This window comes from Phacochoerus africanus, chromosome 13 (assembly GCF_016906955.1).
Source record: "Phacochoerus africanus isolate WHEZ1 chromosome 13, ROS_Pafr_v1, whole genome shotgun sequence".
Classification (NCBI taxonomy): domain Eukaryota; kingdom Metazoa; phylum Chordata; class Mammalia; order Artiodactyla; family Suidae; genus Phacochoerus; species Phacochoerus africanus.
This window is the reverse complement of record NC_062556.1, coordinates 22,414,772-22,433,342: the sequence shown is the minus strand read 5'-3', so window position 1 is coordinate 22,433,342 and position 18,571 is coordinate 22,414,772. Positions and strand designations below refer to the sequence as shown.

At 36.3% G+C, this 18,571-nt stretch overlaps 1 protein-coding gene across 7 annotated transcripts in view; it reads right to left on the bottom strand.

Annotated features, from left to right (window-relative positions):
- The window catches only part of TSC22D1 (TSC22 domain family member 1), a 117,921-nt gene that overhangs the window by 86,290 nt on the left and 13,060 nt on the right, over nucleotides 1-18,571 (bottom strand). Inside the window, exons 2-3 of one of the 7 annotated variants that reach the window (XR_007131478.1) lie at nucleotides 2,502-2,671; nucleotides 705-1,594 (exon numbers count right to left, since the gene is read on the bottom strand). The exons of 1 other annotated variant lie outside the window; for it this stretch is intronic. Coding sequence is in view for 3 of the 6 variants with exons in the window: in XM_047756257.1 (XP_047612213.1) it covers nucleotides 2,415-2,658 (244 nt within the window). In the remaining 3 variants the exon portion in view is untranslated. Of the gene's footprint in view, nucleotides 1-704; nucleotides 2,672-3,804; nucleotides 3,963-18,571 lie in introns of those variants that run through there. 5 more of the 7 variants (XM_047756259.1, XM_047756258.1, XR_007131479.1 and 2 more) reach the window with 5 other exon arrangements.

Genomic DNA, 18,571 nt, shown 5'->3' with positions numbered 1-18,571 from the left:
AGATATTAAAAAATCTGAAAGAAAAATGTATCAAAATAAAAGTTAAACAAATCAGTTCACATTAATACACATAAAATTTCACTTTTAAATAGCTTTTAGTGGCATGACGTGAATAGAAATGCACTTACATTTCTTTTGCACACTTTAAGGAACAGAGCTAAAATTTAATTGAAGCATGAGATTAATGGGATTAAGAGATTAAATCACTTTTCATCTTCAAAGATGAAAAAAAAGGCTAATAACCTCACAGGCCATAAAATGGTTTGTACTGTGGTTCAAAGAATTCAACTAACTTAATTTCCGAGCAAATCTCACGTTCAGTTCCCTGAGTTCTTTTCAAAATGTTGCGTAGTTATTTTTTAATTTGTATGTGTTTGTAAGAACTATCTCATTAACATTTAACCAAAATAAATCAGGCATAAGAAACTAATTGTGTATGGGAATTCAGAGGTCTCTAGGGAAATTTCCGTTCAAATTGATCTTTTAAACATACTTTTAAGTACTATACATACAAAAATTTATTTATAATTAATGAGGGAAAAGCAGGTCTCATAGATAGCCAAGAAAGACCAGAGGGCCAGGTTATAACCTAGCAAATGTGGTTTCTAAAAGATTCCTAAAACATTTAGACGCTTCTGTATTATCAACTCCAGAATTTCTACTCTTAAAATTTATACCAAATAAAACAAACTGGCAGCATCAGGTAACTTTTAAAACCTTCTTTTAATAGCTTTTGACTGACCAGTTATTAGATACCAGAGAGAAGTAAAACACTGTGATCACTAAGTTCATCAATTAATCAATAGTTTGGATAACTACCTGCAAACACTAACTCATACCCAGAGGCTTATTCTAATACTACTAATTGCCCTTGCCCTACATATAAAATACCTCTTTGTTTCAGTATCATTCCACTTTAGCATGCCTGCAGTGCAGAACAACACTTCAAGTTTAACAGGTATTTACTACTTTAGAAGACTGAACTCAGAAGGCGTCTCTACATCTACCCTGGAATCTTCGTTGGTTTGACAAATAAGAATAAGGCTCAAGACTAGAAAAAGATAAGCCAAAAGAGTGCACCCCAATATTTAGACTAACCGGGGAATAATTCAGAAGTTCCCCCTTTATTTACTAGTTCACAAGACAGCTTCATTAGGTTTTCTGAATCTCCTAGGCTACTAAAAAATAAAAAGTCTGCCTGCTTCATTCAGGTGATTTTCAATCCCACAAATCTTTTACGTGGAACAAAGAGCTGCTTTTTAAAGAAAGGAGTCTCTCATGCTTCCCCTATTTCAGTCTTCTGAATAGAAAGGAATATTTTCATGGCCATGAATAATTTCACTCTGAAAAAATTATGTCATTATTTGAGCCCTTCCATTTTCAGACCAAGAGTACACCAGAGTAAATCTTAACGTTTATAAATGACAAGATCAGGTGGCTCTCTCATCCTTGTGTCTTCTAGACATAGTGCGTGGCTCCGTTCACCACTGCCTTCCAAAGTGCAGCTGCTGCATGTGTGACAGATATCATCCATGAAGGCTCTGCTAGAGGAGTTCCTTTTGCTGAAGTATGATGTTTACCAGTTGAAAGAAATCTGGGCAATTAGAGAACAAATAAACCGGTCTCCCATTATCAAGATACCTGGAGTCACAGAAGGAATCCACCAAGGAAAAAATGAAAACTTGCCAAAGGCACCAAGTTCACGTTCTACCCATTGTCGATGATAAGAACTTCCTGGAATCAAATCCTACCCTTGGCATCAAAGAAACTAAGAGAAAACCATCTTAATGCCATGGGGGGACATCTAGGACAAGGCTCTTTTGCCACAAGTAACATCATTCCTAGGGACTGGAAAACTACTTGTGAGTATAATTCACATAGCTTCCAGGGATACTATATCCTGAAACTTATATGCATTAATATTTTCTTATTAAAGAATGAAGCCTAGATTTGACAGTAAAACCATAACGGTACTATCATTGCATCTTGTTAAAGATCTACTTAATATGAAGTCCTAAAGTTTGAGGTAGGAAAAAAAGACCAAAAAGTTCTCACTAACAGGGTAGGATAACACCTGGACATCCGACATCAGACTGTGTAAATTAGGAGAATCCAGATGTCCAGCTTGCCCAAAGACGAAATAATGCAACTTCTTAAATACTGGAATATCAAAGAGCACTTAGAAGTCCACAAATAACCAGTAAAGGCTAAAATGGGCAAATAAATATTTCCTTGTTAAAAATTCCTGTGGACCACACAGGCATTCACCAAGTCAAGTGCCCCCCCAAATCATCCATTGCTTTAATTATCTGGAGAGAAAATTAAGTAAATTTTAAGTATTTTCTGAATGGGCACTGGTGAGCATTCTTAGAAAAACAAACAGATGGCAGCCCTACTTGGTTCTTAGATGAACCTCAGGAGTTTAACAACAGAATTAAATGGCCAATGGAAGGACACTCCACTCTATAAATAAACCCAAGTAAATAATGGAAAGCACCCACTTGTTTATTATCCTTTCCCACTCTCTCCAGAAGCTGGATATTCTGCCTCCAAGGGTTCAGTGGAGAAAGTGGACCCCTGACGTCAAAAGCTCTCCGTGGTCTTGGCTGTATCTGTGGCTCTAGGATCACTCCTTGCACCTCTGGTAGGAGAGAAGCACTGAAATAGAGAGCTGAATATAGATTTAAGAAAAAATTCTTATTAAGAAATTACATTCTCTGGTCATTTGAGCTTGTAATGACTTATCCTCAGGATAAAAAGGAGCTACCCTTGGGCATTCTTTCTTTAGTGCCTTCTTAATTTGAATTTTAGAAGTCTGTCACCACAAAGGATTAATTCCTCAGTAACTATTAGGAAGGGACCTATCTTGGTCTGAGCCATAACACACTCTGTGACAAACCACTCAACTCCAAGTGGAAGACCAAATCGAAAAAATGATAAATTAGGACTAGAAACAAGATCGTAACTAAGGGAAAGGCACTCAACCTCAGATATATCAAAGGAGGAGTCCCAGTTAATTCTTTTGTCAAAGAGAAGATGATGGATTGAAACTTGAAACAGAATAATCAAGCATATTAACAGGAATACTATAAACCTCGGAAATTGCCTGAAAAGCTGGATTTGTTCTCGGTTTTTAAGTCTTCAGTAATTTAAAGAATTAATCAGACTACAGTCCCATATTAACAGCAATACAAAGCTAACCCTGAATTTTATCAAGCTATGACCACTGTCACTGAAAAAGACTTATACTTCAAGCGCTCATGTTTAAAAGTGGGAGGGCAGAATAGTGGACATAGGCAATACATAACTAAAAATCTTTTTCAAATGCATGATCATTTGGTTTGGGGTCAAGAAGGACCAGGAAATAATCATTAACGGCTACAGTGCAGAAATTAAAGCAAAAAGATATATACCCAAATAACAGATGATAAAGATACTGGAAAACAGTTTTCTTTATTATAGAAATAAGGTAAATAAGAGAAGGAAGGTCAAAGCACATAGCATCTGATCAAGGAAAAGCTGAAAGGAGAAAAAGATAGGCAGATATGTATTTACAGTTATAGGGACTGCAGGATAAATTGTAACAGTGGAAAACAGATCAATTATACTTTGTGGTACAGAGTGATACATCCCTATTAAATTTCAGATCTTATTCTAAATAGGTGCTGCATATTCCTGCTGTATGGAACAGGGGCAGTCTGATTTCAGGGACATGTTCACATCTGGGGATCAATTAAGGAAAAAAATGCAGTCAAATAATCTCTCTCTCTCTCACACCAACTGGTCATCGAAAGGGTTCCTTACCTGTTAGCGGAACGAGGGCTGTGCTCTCTTGTTCGCTATCAATCAACCAACAAAGGTTAGAGTCTCAGCACTAAGAAGGTAGCAACCAACCAAAGTTAGTGTTTTAATGCCTTCACTTCCGCCTGGCTCTGCCGGCCAGTGTGTAAACATGCCAACAGCTGAAAAGGAATGGTTATTCCATTACCTAACAACAGTTAGACGCCATTATTGATTTGGTTTGTTTTTTTTTTTCAGCCTGAAGATGAAAGAATGAACTTAAAAACCCTTCTGTACTTTCGGAATGTATTCAATTCTGTACAAGTGAGAAATGAAAACAGTTTGGGCTAAGAAAAGAAAACCTACAAATTTAACCATCAAATCTGTAATTTCCAACATTTACAGAAATGAAAAAAGAAATCTAAAGGAAGTCGAGGGGGTGAAACTGCCATCTAACCAGAGGTAACAAATAACTAACTACAAAAGCATTTTAGGAACCCACATGGCAGCCATTTTTCATTAAGTTTCCAATAGATTTTAAGTCCTCAAGTCTTTCGGTTTTGAAGAGGCTATTTTTTTAGCTGCAAACCCAGTATTTCATGGCAGAACCACACTGGGGAGGAACATGAGGGATGACAAAAGGAAAGGAGCACAAAAAAGATCTGGATACTGAATGTCTCAAGAAATGCAATCTAACCAGGTATTTCCAAGAGTCCAAAAATCCCAAATAGATTAGCAAAGTATTCCAGCTACATTCTTAAGGCGTGGCTCTTGAACAGATGAGAAAGGCTCAAAATTGATACATCAGGGCCCTTTTGTTTTCCGTGGACCCATACAGTGGAAACAGGTACTACAAAAGTGCTTTTGAAATTATTAAACAGTCATCCTCCTCTAGCCTCTTCTGATCAATTCCCTTAACAAATCATTCTTTTTCGTGTCTAATATTTCACTATAAACCATGCAAATTTAAAGATTCCCAAATGAAGGAGATCTAGGTAAAACCTAACTACTTTAAGATACAGTAAAAAATCTATTCAAAAGCTATAAACAAGATAGGACTTTACAAATTTCCCAGTTCTTCATTTCTTGAATACTAATCAGTACTTAACAATATATCTGGTTGAAAATACAGGCAAAAGGGGAGCATTCATTTTGGACCCGATAATACTCCTGGTAATTTAGGTTTACAAGCCCACTTCACTTTGACAATGAAAAACAACTCCCAAGAAATTATATCTTGCTCAGATTAATTAATAATGGTCAAGCCTACAATTTTTCTAGTAGGAGCTCCAAACCTTTGATTTATTTAGCAGACTCCACAGAATATATAAATTAAAAATGCAAGAAAGTTGAGATTTTAAAAAAAGCGAATTCTCTAGTTACAGGATAAATTAAATACACAAGTTGGCTGGAGAAACAGATCCACTTGAAAACTTTTCCCAAATCAGATTCTTATTTTGCCTGAAGTATACCTAAACTTGTGGATTCAACATATTCATCCTCAAAAATGAATTAACAAACAGATTTCCATAAATAGAAATTATTCCAAATCATTGAGGAAGGCTGTATCTCTTGCTCCAGGAGTTAATGACTGTGAATGTAATAATATATCACTTACAGAAAATGTAAAGGCAGCACTTTCACAAGCAGAATGAGATCATTACTCAAACAAGAAAGAACAACCTTTGCAAGACTACTACTGATGGAGACTCATAAGAATGACACAGTAGGACCTAACCTAATTCTATTTTAATAGACAGCACTCTTCTAGGTGATATTCAAAAAGAAAAAAGAAACCAGTTCATTGCAGGGTTTGCATTTCAACCACTAAAGAATAAATTCCAAAGCAAAACTAACCCAATCAGCAATGCTGAAGTGCCACAAAGGAACTCAAACAAGGTGTTAAAAGGTCTATTAATCTCCCATTTTAACACTTTGGATACCTAAAAGTCTGTACTGAAAATCCAGTTATATTCAAATAAGAAACAGTCTAAGTATTTTATAAATTCCACTGAGAAATTCTCCTGAAATGTACAAACTAGACTATTTGCTCCCAATACTAAATGATTAAATGAGCATATACTGTTTATTAGTTTTAAGCATTTCTAATATTAACAAAAGAGGGAAAGCTACACTGAATCATTTTCAAGCAATGAAATAGAAGCTTATGCATTTTTAGAAAGATTGCGATTTCTATTCACTTGTGTTATAGGAGACCTAAGTCAAACTTACTAATTTAGAGATTTACATATTATTCCTAAGGCAAGACACCTGACTCTAACTGGGAGCCAAGTACTCTAATATCTTTTTCCTAGTCATCTGTTATCATTCACTCTTAACTGTCTCTAAGGCACTTCTAAAAAGAAGAAGAATTTCTCACAAGTTCCACCAAGTGTCCAGACAGTTCCAGCTGGCATTAAGAAGAAAACAAAAGAACATCTTTAAGAGAAGCAGTCTTTGGATCTCCAGCCCCTAGACTGCACACTGAGTTAAATACATTCAGTAAATGTTTCACAAATAAATGAAGTCTCCTGGCCAAGAAACAAAACGCAAGAAAAGGAGAATTTTTTCAAATGGCTGGTATCTAGAGTTTCTTACCCTAAATTAAATTAAAACTATTGAAAGTATTAGTTTGATGGAATCTCTTCTGGAGGGGTCATCAGCTTCTAGGATTTCTAAGTATGGTCAGCCCCAACGTCAAAGATAGTATCCTGAGATGATACAAATTTTAGCTAAACTACAACACCCATAACAGCCATCATAGATTTCCTAATGTTCTTTTCCAGCCGTAAAATTAGTAAGAAAACAAATGGATATTGCCAGAACATCCAATTTCAATTTTCCAATTTTAAAAAGTGAGACATCTTGCCAAAAAGCAAACAAAGGCCAGCTTCTTTAAAATTAGTTAGCTGTGGTATTGCACTGACTCTGGAGGAAAAGAAGGATTTTATCTAAACCACAGCCCTGGATATACTGTTAAATGAGATATGCCTTACAAACACCAAAATAAGGAAGAAAGCTCACTACTTTAAGGAATGCATAATGTGGAAAGTGATTACCTAAAAGAGAAGAAAGTTGTAATGAGAATGAAAAACCCTAATTATTAGATTGCTTCAAGATATCAACATCTAACCAAATTCCAAGATTTATCAATACAGTTTCTCTTCATCCTTTTGGAAAAGATACTATCTCAAAATGTTATAGGATTCAAGTTACTCCGCTAGGTTTAAATGCCAAGTATTCGTTAACAGATAGAAAAGAAGTAAACAGCTTAACCCAATTATGTCTTTATGTTCCACTGACTATAAGATGAGGAAGTAAAACAGATTTTAGAAAAGAAGTGCACAATACATTTTTAAAGTAGTTAACGCACTACGGAATAAAGGATAAAAGACAACCATAAAAATATTGACTATAAAAAAGTCAATTTTAGAGTCAAGCTGCCTCTAACAGGCAACTTCAGGGTCAAGACGAGTGAACACAAATATTTAGATTTACCATGACATTCTCTGAATGAAAAGAAAGAAAAAAAGAAGACCTTAGTGAAAGTAATTTTAAGAAAAATCTCTAAATCACCCCGGCAAATTCTTTTCATAATTAACCCAGCCCATTGCTTTTACCTCTCTAGCATCTTCTTCGCCTGTTTATTCTGCTAGTGTGAGATGTTTGGCTTTGTTCTTATAATTGAGGCCAGCATATATTAAAGTAGAGACACCGTATGGGGTAGGGGGAGGATCAACTTTCTACTACATTTTTATGCCAGGATCTTGTGTTGTACTACACTCGCAATGAGTGCATTTAGTAAAAGATGAATACAAAAGACTACTAAAAAATTTTTGTTTTATGAACTAGGCTGCCTTTACATTAACTCCTTTGTGTTTATCGATACATGACAAAAAATATCATATCGACAACAAAAATATGTTAAAGAAGTAAATTTAAAAGGTTTTGATCAAGGAAGAATCACCGATGGACGTTAAAATTAATGGAAGTATGATGAGAAACAATATTTACATAGACTCAAAGTACCTCCCTGTAAGACATTTATATACAAAGGCAAAGAAGTAAATTAACACTGTAAGACCTGGCAGATGCCTCCTTAACCAAATGATCTTGGATCACCAACAGTAGTGGGACAAATCGAAATCATGTACCTCCTGATATAAAGTACTGAGAAGGACATAACATCACCTCATGGTATCTTTGCCAAAACTGTATAATTCTCAATCTGATCATGAGAAAAACCACAGACACACAAATTAAGGGATATTTTAACTAACTAGTACTCTTCAAAAGTGTCATGGTCACAAAAGGCAAAGCAAGAATGAAGAACCAGCCCAGATGGAAGGAAACTAAAGAAACATGACAATTAAGTACACTGTGAAATTCTCGATAGGATCCTGGACCAAAAAAGGCCATTTAACAGACAATGGTCAAAATCCAAATACAGCTTACAGACGGGTTACTAGTAATATTAATTCTTGACTTCTACATTTGTTCTATGAACATTAGGAAAAGCTGGGTGAAGGTATGTAGGAACTCTACATACTGTTTTTTGTAACTTTTTGTTAAGTGTAAATTTACTTTAAAATAAAGTTGAAATATAAAGTTCGCTCCAATCTTTCTTTTAAAAAAATAATCCTAATAGAAATGACATTATGTTTTGAAAGTAATCAGATGGGATAGTCTTGCTTATGCTTTTTAATTTCTTTGATAAATAGTTCTCTATACAGAGAACTTTGATTCAGAAGTATGAGAGATCAAAAAAAAAAAAATCTCGCTACAAACAGAAAAGCTGAATTATGTTTACATTAAACTAGTGTGGAAATTACCTTTAGACTAAAGCAAGCATATAATAAAAGTGGATAAAAAATAAAGTCTTCAAATTGAAATTACCACACATGAATTTTAATCCTGCATTATAAAAATAGAAAGAATAAAAATTTCTGCTCACTTTCTTTAAAAATCTCCATAAGAAATATAGTGCCATAAATATCCCTCCTACATTTTTGGTAAAAATCAAATTATAAAACTCCCAAATTATATACCTTCACTTATGAAAACCAGTTACAATAGTCACAACCTTTGTCTTTTTTTAACATTTATTGAGAGCTTAGAATATAGCAAGTAACGTATCATGCATTCTATATATACTGCCTCACTCAATCCTCACAATAACTCTATGACACATATAATATAATCACCACCATCTCACTGATAAAGAAAGCAAGACACAAAATACTAAACTTGCCTAAGATCACACACCTAGTAAGCTGTGAAGCAGGAAATTGAAAATCAGTTTGTCTCCAAGATGATTTTTAACTAATTCTATACTTTTCCAAATCATATTATTTTAACAAATGTTTTCTTTTAAAATACTTAGTATACGATCAAACACTTAAATAAATGTTCTAAGTAGAATTCTGAAATTCTGTCCTTCAATTTCATTTAAACATAGATGGGTTGATGAGTTATTTGCTTTGCCATTTCTATCAACCCAGGAAAGTTTGACAAGGCAAGAAAACTTAGAAAAAAAGTTTAGCAAAACTCAGTATCAGCAACACAATTAATCTAGGAACACATGTTTATATGGAACCTGGAAAGCCTATACCTAGAAGTCTGTTGAAACGGTAATCAGAAACTCCTCTCACCTTTTAAGTACCTGAAAAAAGCAAGATGCAGAATTTTAATTTCTAGTTTACATGTCACAGGTATCTATTAACCTGTTTAACAAATACACAGGATAAAAAATTTCAGAGTTTAATGAATCTCAGTGTACTTTCAACATTATATCTACAAATCTAAGTCATTTCTATTATGAGCATGATTAAAATAGTTATCTCGCAATAACAAGCTGTATTTTATTCTTTTTTTTTTTTTCTTTCTTTTTAGGGCTGCACCCGTGGCATATGGAGGTTCCCAGGCTAGGGGTCCAGTCGGAGCTATAGCTACCGGCTTACACCACAGCCACAGCCACAGCAACGTGGGATTCGACCTACACTGCAGCTCAAGGCAGCGCCGGATCCTTAACCCATTGAGCGAGGCCAGGGATCAAAACCTGCATCCTCAGCAATGCTAGTCAGATTCATTAACCACTGAGCCAGGACAGGAACTCCTGGATTTTATTTTCTGAATCAGAGTATAATTCTGCTACCCAGAGAACAGACTTTAGTGTGTTACAGAGTATACATTATGTTGTAGTTGTCATAAGTTTCAAAATATTTTAAAAATTTACAAATAGCCTACAGTATATCTACTCAAATTCTTCTGTACATAAAGGCAAGATCAAAGAAAGGTCACTCCCTTCCCCACCCCAACTTGAGCCTAATAAAAAAATCAATATGCTCAAATCAATATGAGTATGATATTAGAAGCACTCCACGCTTTATATAAGAACAGGTTGCTTTCAAATTCCTTATCAATAAAGTGGGGTAGGATTTTTAAAAGACAGGACAGATAACTAATTACAAATGACACCTTTAATCTATTCTATATAACTTGTCTGGACACTGAGCCTGCAGTGACAAAAAGAAAGCCCTAAGGCCAACACATCCATCAGTCTTAGAGAAAGGGTACCCTGAACTTTAGGGCCCACGTCAGCAAACCATCAGAAATTAAGAAAGGCTGCATTTGGCAAGGACTCCTCAGGCTGTTAATTTCTACACAGTAATGAGACTACAAACCAAAAAAATTACACTCAATTTAAATCCTCGAGAAAAAGCTTTAATCCTGGTATTAGCTTTCATCACCAATTCCACCTTCCAAACATTTTATGAATGAGATTTTTATAATCACAAAACCGGTCTTGAAATATTGCCGAAAAGAAAATGGCGAAAAGGTATGAAGGGAAAAGAACATTACTGCCGTCAAACCAACAATTTAAGAAATATGATTTGACATGAGATGCACGTGGCTTAGTTAACACTGTATGGGCGATCAATAAAATTGTAATGAGGTCCTTGAAAACGCCAATGCTCCTCAAGTTTTCAATTTAGCAAGTAAGAAAACAAATGCGGGTATATCTCCAGTACAAAATGAAACTTACGTACATTTTTTCACTCCCTTAAATTTTACTCAGAATACCAGATTAGAGGACTTCTGAGTAGGAAAAACACTTCTTTCCATTCTTCTTTCAAATCCTGAATCGACTCCGATACTGCCAAATGCTTTAGAAATTCTGACTTCCTGCAGTTTCATGGCAATCTATCTTCAAAGGCATTCCCAAAAGAGCCAAAAATACCTTAGTCTACCAATATACTGTCAGGAACATCTCCAATAACCATTCTTTTCACCCTCCTGATAAATCTTTTAGACCTCAAAAGACTTTCAATTTTTCTCCTCGGAATCTGGCACCCCCTTTTGTACTCCTTTCTTATTCCACAGTGTAACTTAGGAAACAGATAAATGAGATGAAAATGTTCAACTGGCTCCTTTACTTTGGGAGCAATGTCAAGCTTTAACTCTAAAACATAAGAAAAACAGAAGTTAGTAAAAGGTTCTATCTGAACAGTAAGCAAAGCACAGAACAAACTCTGATTAGCTTCCCTATCTCTAAATGTTTACCGAGTTAACTAGTTCTTTCTATCCTACTTTTACACATCCCCTGAGAATATACTAACTCATATGAAGTCCATCCCTAAGGTCTGCAAACCCTTCACAGTGACAGAGCCAACTAAATGAGGCTGCGAATATGTCAGTGCTGTACTTCTCAAAATATGCTCTTCAACTTCTGCCAGATGGTTCGCTTGGTATATACTCTCACATGACAACAACTACACTTTTACTTCTAAAATAAATCAAATACTTACAGAAAATAGGATGGTAGAACATAAAGAAAAACTGTTACAGCAGAATAATAAATGTAGACATGGACTCCAGTTGAAGGCTGCCATCACTTAACCAAATGACCTAGTATATTTCACATACATGAAATGAAGCAGATCAACCTTTCCCAAAGTGTGTTCCAGAAAACACTGGGTCTATAGGACATCAACAGATGCTATATGGTCAAAAGAATTGGAGCCAATAAATAAAATGATCTCCCTTCTGCAGAATTCCTCAGTCTTTAATAAACTCAAATGCAATGTCAGTCTCCAAGATATATTCTAAGATATATAGGTATAGATATAGATATAAAACAAAAAGCATTCCCCAAAATTCCTGGGCTCTAGAACTAATTTTTTTTTCACTTGGAAGAACTAATATTCCAAAAACACTAGTTTTGAAACATTTATACTAAATTTCAAAATCTAGTGCAATGAGTCTTCGACATGTAAAAGCCAGGTACTGGCTCATTACCTTATTAAAATAAACTGATTCCATTCATTCTAAGGAGATAAATCTTGAGACCCATATGGGACTCAGTATAGAACAGATGGTCTGCAGGGCATCATGCCTGTCTTAAACAATCTTCACAAAGAAAAAGTTTAGGAATCATTTGACTAGACTAATGGTTCCATTTCGGAGTATCAACAAACGGCTACATGACACTACATGCCTTCTACATATTTCCTGCCCCCATTAAGAAAAAAGAAAGTGTGCGTTGTAACAACTTTAATTTCCCTAACTTTCAGAATGCTGAAGCATTTCTCAAATAGTCAGACATAGTACTAGCATCCTGAGAGTTAGCCAAAGAATTAATCCCTGATGCTTCCATTACACGTAATAAATTCACTTTTCTCTTAGGCATCTAGAATGGTAATGCTAGAGATTCACTATGCTTAAGTAAACTGAGAGTAGTCACTCTTTTCCTACAGGGATTAATTTTCTTAGGGAGCCCTAGGTGAGAAAGGCTACATCAAAAATGTTACAAAGGCACAGAATCCCTGGTTTTCAAGGCTAGAGTATGGAGAAAGTCTCACAACATGTAGGCAAGCTTTTAAAGTTAATTTACAGTACTTAAGAAAGGACTCATTCTTATTTGGCACAATAATAGCCAAATTACCATTTACACAACGAAGTACTGAGCTAGGTATGTTACACACTTTATCTCTTTTAATCCTCCCAGCAACAGTGCAAGGGTAGCTATTACTCCCATTTAACAGGTAAGGAAATTGGTCTGACAGGAACACTCACAAAGGTTATCCAGCGAAGAGGCAGCATAAACAAGATTGGATACCTGATCGGATGCCAAGGCTAATGCTCATTAAACTCTACCTCATTATGCTCCATGCTCATTAGTCTACGGTCTAGATTAATCGACTTTTGGAAATAAAAAAAAATTATCATGCACACCATACACAGAATAACGAAGTGTAACAATTTGGGATAATTCAGAACTTCTATCAAGATCTTGCAGATATTTCATCTGGGTACTAGACAACATTTCTGAAGACCAAAACCATGACTTTTTCCTTTGCATCCTTAGTACCTATGCTCAGTGTTAACATACTTAGCAAGCATTTAATAAATATCTCTAACATAAAGAAATGATCACAATTCCAAGACAGAACAGAAATACTGTCAAAAGCTTCTAGGCTAACAGACTACTGTTTTAACTAGATAATTCTTCCATAATACTTTATATAACTAGATTTACAGATGCAGGCAACAAAATTACTTAATAAATTATCCACTACCATCAGATCCTCCTCTTTCCCTTCCATTCCCTAAAGTAAAATGATCTTCTATTACCTTTCCATATCTCTGCTGCTTCCCCCCATTCGCCTCTTTTGGAGCCACTGGTGTTGATGGCATTTATAAGCTCAAATACAGCACAACTTGGTTTCTGTTAGGCCCATGTGTCCACTTGTTTTTGTTTCTACATATTGGATCAATTTCTTAATAAGCTAATAACTGAAGCTACTGGTGGAGCCTCATGCATGAAGAATCTGAATATAACTGGAAACATAACTAAACCTTTATATAAAGAAAAAACCCAAAGTGGGTCTCTTTCAGCCTGTCAATTTCACAAAGGTAACCTCACTTTTAAAACATTCTCTCTTCAAAGTGACTGCCTCATGGGTTGGGAAGAATGGCAAATTCAGGCTGTTAAAGGCATACCAGTAAGTCAAATGTCTACAACTCTATAAGATGTGAAAATTACTGGCTTTCAACAGCTTTTGGCTATTTTATATTAGCGGAAAGTGAAATTATGGAGCATGCCAATAAGATTTTATACTACATTACTATTAAACGATAAATTAGGCTATTATATCCTTTAAGTCTTTGCTGTTAACTGCAATTCAAAAAATTTCCAACTGCTTCTTTCATAGGTCCAATGTTGGTTTGTAAACAAATTAGGAAAAATATAATAAAAAAATGAAGGAAAGCAGCTTTACTATGAACCCTTTGTATTAAAAGGATAACTAATGCAATTGTCTTACATTAAAAAAAAATACACTCCCCTTCCAGATTAATGAGCAAAAAGAATAGGTAAATACCGTTTTCAACTTAATATAAAAATGTTCAAGTAAATTAGCATTTTCTTATTCCAATGATTTGATAGAATTATTCGATGTGAATATAAGCTATAACTACATAAAATTAAGATGAGTCACAATGTGCTATTATGATTCAACTGATTAAAATGAGTGTTCTACTTTAAAAAGGACTGTGATATAATTTGATCACGTGAAACATAAAAAAATACCCTAAATATCAACAATTTACATTTAAAGCTCACTGAGACCAATGGGAGGATACCAATCTGATTTACTGACATACTCAAGTCATAAAACTATCTCTTTATCAATTTATTATTCAGAAATTGGATTCCACTTAAGGAGATTTTCTAAATTAAAAGTTTCTTCTTTAGCAAAAACTTGGAAAATTTAATCATTTTGAGTAGAAAATGCTTTCAAATGTCTTAAGGAAAAAATAACTAAATTAAGACAGAAAGGATCGCCATTAGGAACATCAGTCTCCGTACCACTCTCTAACGAGGAACGCACGGGGTGTACAGGGCCAAAAGGACTCCATACTCCTAGGCTAAGAACTCCTCTTTTTTTTTTTTTTTTTTTTTGCTTCTCAGGGCCACACCTGCAGCATATGGGAGTTCCAAAGCTGCCAGCCTATGCCACAACCACAGTAATGCAGGTACCGAGGTCTGCAACCTACAGCAATGTCGGATCCTTAACCCACTGAATCAGGGATCAAACCTGCACCCTCATGGATACTAGTTAGGTTTTTAACCCGCTGAGCCACAACAGGAGCTCCCAGGACCGCTTTCTTATAGTTGTTGGCTATCACCTCTTGTACTTATCAGTGGACCATGGCAACCTCCAAAATGCTTAATTATAGTCATTCCTCAGCATTCCCTGGGAAATTGGTCCCAGGACCACTCGCAGATACCAAATTTGCAGTAGTACTGTGGGCCCTCCTCATCCATGGGTTGCATATGAAAGCTCCTGGGCCAAGGATCAAATTCCAGCCACAGCTGCGGCAACGCCAGATCCTTAACCCACAGCACCACAGCAGGAACTGCTGTTTTGTGTATCATTTTATAGAAGCATGGACCTGAATAAATTCTTATTGGTATTAATTACTGAGCTCTGCATAAGTATAAAGAGATAGTATTTTTAACTGTATCTGTCTCCCTTGTATCATTTCACCATCCACAAATCACTATGCTACTTACTCCATGTTGCTTTTTTCTCATTTTAAAATAAGACAAGTGCTTCATATTTTCGTAGCTTACAGGCTGGTAAGATTACTCTGTGATGGGTTTATAATGTGTTATAAATAAAAGCTGGACCTCTACAGGCAGAAATTACAGAGAATATTTTCAGTAGTAAAATTAAAAGTCCCTAATAGATACTAAGATTTAAGTAATATTAATGATTTGTATTTTTAGTGAAATTGCTGATGAATATGCTGCCAGTGCAGCCAAAACAAACAAACAAATATATTAACTTTCAAAAGGTGAATATTTAAGACTGTACTATATTTCTTTGGGGTTTTCCTACCTTGCTGTAACTTGCTATTTCCCTGATGTCACCTTACCATGCTTCAGAATCCTTTTTCTCTGTTGAGAGAAATTGATACCCTTTGGGTGGAGACCTAGGAATGCTGAGGGGAGAGGAAGCCCTGCCTGGAGAACATGGGCAATGGAGTCTGGTTAGAACGCAGAGCAAGCACCTACCATTACTCACATGAAGAACCACTTCTAAGTATTTATATTTAGTTCACATTCACTTAGATTTCTTTGCACTACTAAATATATTTGGGACACATCTGCTTTGGATTATAGACACAGATAAACCCTACGAAAACACTGAAGTGCCAAAAATCCTACGTGAAGGTTATAACCACTTATCCTTCAGACCTTTAAAACTGCAGCTATAGATGACAGCTTTTCTGGGAATTTTTTTTTTTTTCTCTTTCAAAATGAGAACTGAAACATTGATTGCTTTGAGGGAGAAGAAGCTAGGAAAGTGAATACAAGATTTTTATACAAATTGAGAAATTTGCTAACCTAAGGATTCCTATACCGAGTCATTTTACAATGGAAATCACTACTCTCACTAAATCTTTCTTTCATTCATTAACAAATAACAGAAAACCGTAATTTCCTAACTCATCCTTTGTGCTTCTAGGTGTACCCCTGCTCTAATCCAAACTACAGATGCCTGCCTGGAAGTTGCCTCGTGGCCTAGCAGTTAAGGATCCGGTGTTGTCATTGCTGTGGTTCCGACTTGATACCTGGCCTGAGAACTTCAGCATGACACAGGTGCGGCCAAACAAAAACAAATTACAGATTCCTTTTATACTAATTTTACTTGGTCCTCACTTAGTGCTAAGTAGTGAGCACAAAATCACTCCCCAATCCCATCACTTATCTTCTCCTTAGACAAACCTACACTATTGAAAGTCCAAATGCTGCCTTACTGAGGCCCGGAAAATTTCCTTAGTTCCTCCCATTAACACACTCCTGCCTGAAACATTCTCCTTCAGTTCAAGACTTCTGAAAAGTCAGTTCAAAACACTGCTTTCCCATCTGTGAACTCTCAATGCCATTTCCAACGTCTTTTTGGAGGCTCGCGTTCCAGCTCCAGTCTAGAAGGCCTCTTGGAGTGCCATGTCAGGGATTCACGCGGCCCCTCTGAACTTGTTCCTCTTCCTATGAGCCGGAGGTTGAATGTGACCAAGATTTCCAGCTCTAAATTGCTGACTCTGTTCGATTTCCTATTTCATGTTGTTTAAAACTGTTATTTAGCACTTCTAATTTCCCCATTCGCTGCTTGAGAATAAGAACGGTCTCAGATCACACCTTTGCCCACACTATTCCAAATACAATGATTTACACCTAGAACCTACTCCATAAATACACCTCCATCTGAGTGGCCAGGGAGGGGGAGACAGGAATTCAAGATAACAGGTACAGTAGCGTATCTGAGAAGAACTGAAGCTTACTCCTATCTATCAAAACAGTTAGGCAGTAATGGCAACAGGATGGCAAAGTATTTGGCAATAATTACATCCCTACCCTAAATGGTTGTTTGGGTTTTTTTTGGTGGGGGGTGGGGGGGGGGTTGTTCTGCCACAGGTCTGATCTCACTTATTCAACAAATTATTTCAGAACATACTATGAGTCAGGTTCTACTGCACACAGGGGGAATATGGGCTAAAACAGATGGGTACTATCCTTGCTCTCCAGGAGCTTATCTTCTGGAGTTACAAGAACAAGAGTAGCATTCCCCACCCAAGCTTCCAACATCAAAACGAGAGTATCTGAGTATATCATGAAGTAAGAAATATCTGCAGCTCCCAGGGCCCTCCAATGCATTCAAGTTGACGGAGGCAACAACAGTCAGAACACCGTGGTTCTGATCATATGCTACAGAGACAGCAGAGCACAGACTAAGAGCACAGACTCCAGGCCCAGACAGCCTGGATTTAAATCCCAGCTTCCATGTACTAGCTGTGACCTTGAACAGGTTACTGAATCATTCTACTCCTCAATCTCCTGACCTGCGAAATAGGAATAATAATGGTACTCACTCCTCAGAAGGTTGTTCTGAGAATTAAATAAATTGATACATGTTAAGGTGCTGAGAACTTGCATATAACAAGTACTGTAATTTTCAACTACTCCTACAACTATTACTACTACTATTAACACTAAGCTAGTGTAGAGTCTCTCCATGAACAAGATAAAAACAGTATGTAATACATACTAGGAGCTCAATATTTACTGACTGAACAAATGAACCCAAGGCTCAGTTTCTTCCTCTGTGAAAACTGAACAAGGAGCTCCCATAGTGGCGAGGCAGAAACGAATCCGACCAGGAACCATGAGGTTGCAGGCTTGATCCCTGGCTTTGCTCAGTGGGTTAAGAATCCGGCGTTGCCGTGAGCTGCGGTGTAGGCATATATGGCTCGGATCCTGCATTTGCTGTGGCTGTGGTGTAGGCAGGCAGCTGTAGCTCCGATTAGACCCCTAGCCTGGGAACCTCCATATGCTTCGGGTGCAGCCCTAAATGGACAAAAAACAAGCAAACAAAAAAACTGAATAAAAGCATTCCATCAACTTTAACATTGCTCTGATTCAAGAAGACAACCCATTTCAAATCATTTTGTTAAAACCTCCCCCCACATCATCCAAGAGTAAGGTTTTCTTACTATCACCACTAGATATACATCACAGCCATGTAACAGCAAAAAATGTAATGCTAGACATTATTTCAATTGTATGTTGACATGTTCCTAACTAGTCAATATGCTGTTTGCTGCCATGTGAGGACCATACACTCAGAAAGCCTAATAACCCAAAGAAACTAGATCACGAGGTGAGCTGGGAGAGAATGAAGTCTCATCAACAACAAGCAAGTTTATAATCAATCCATCCATC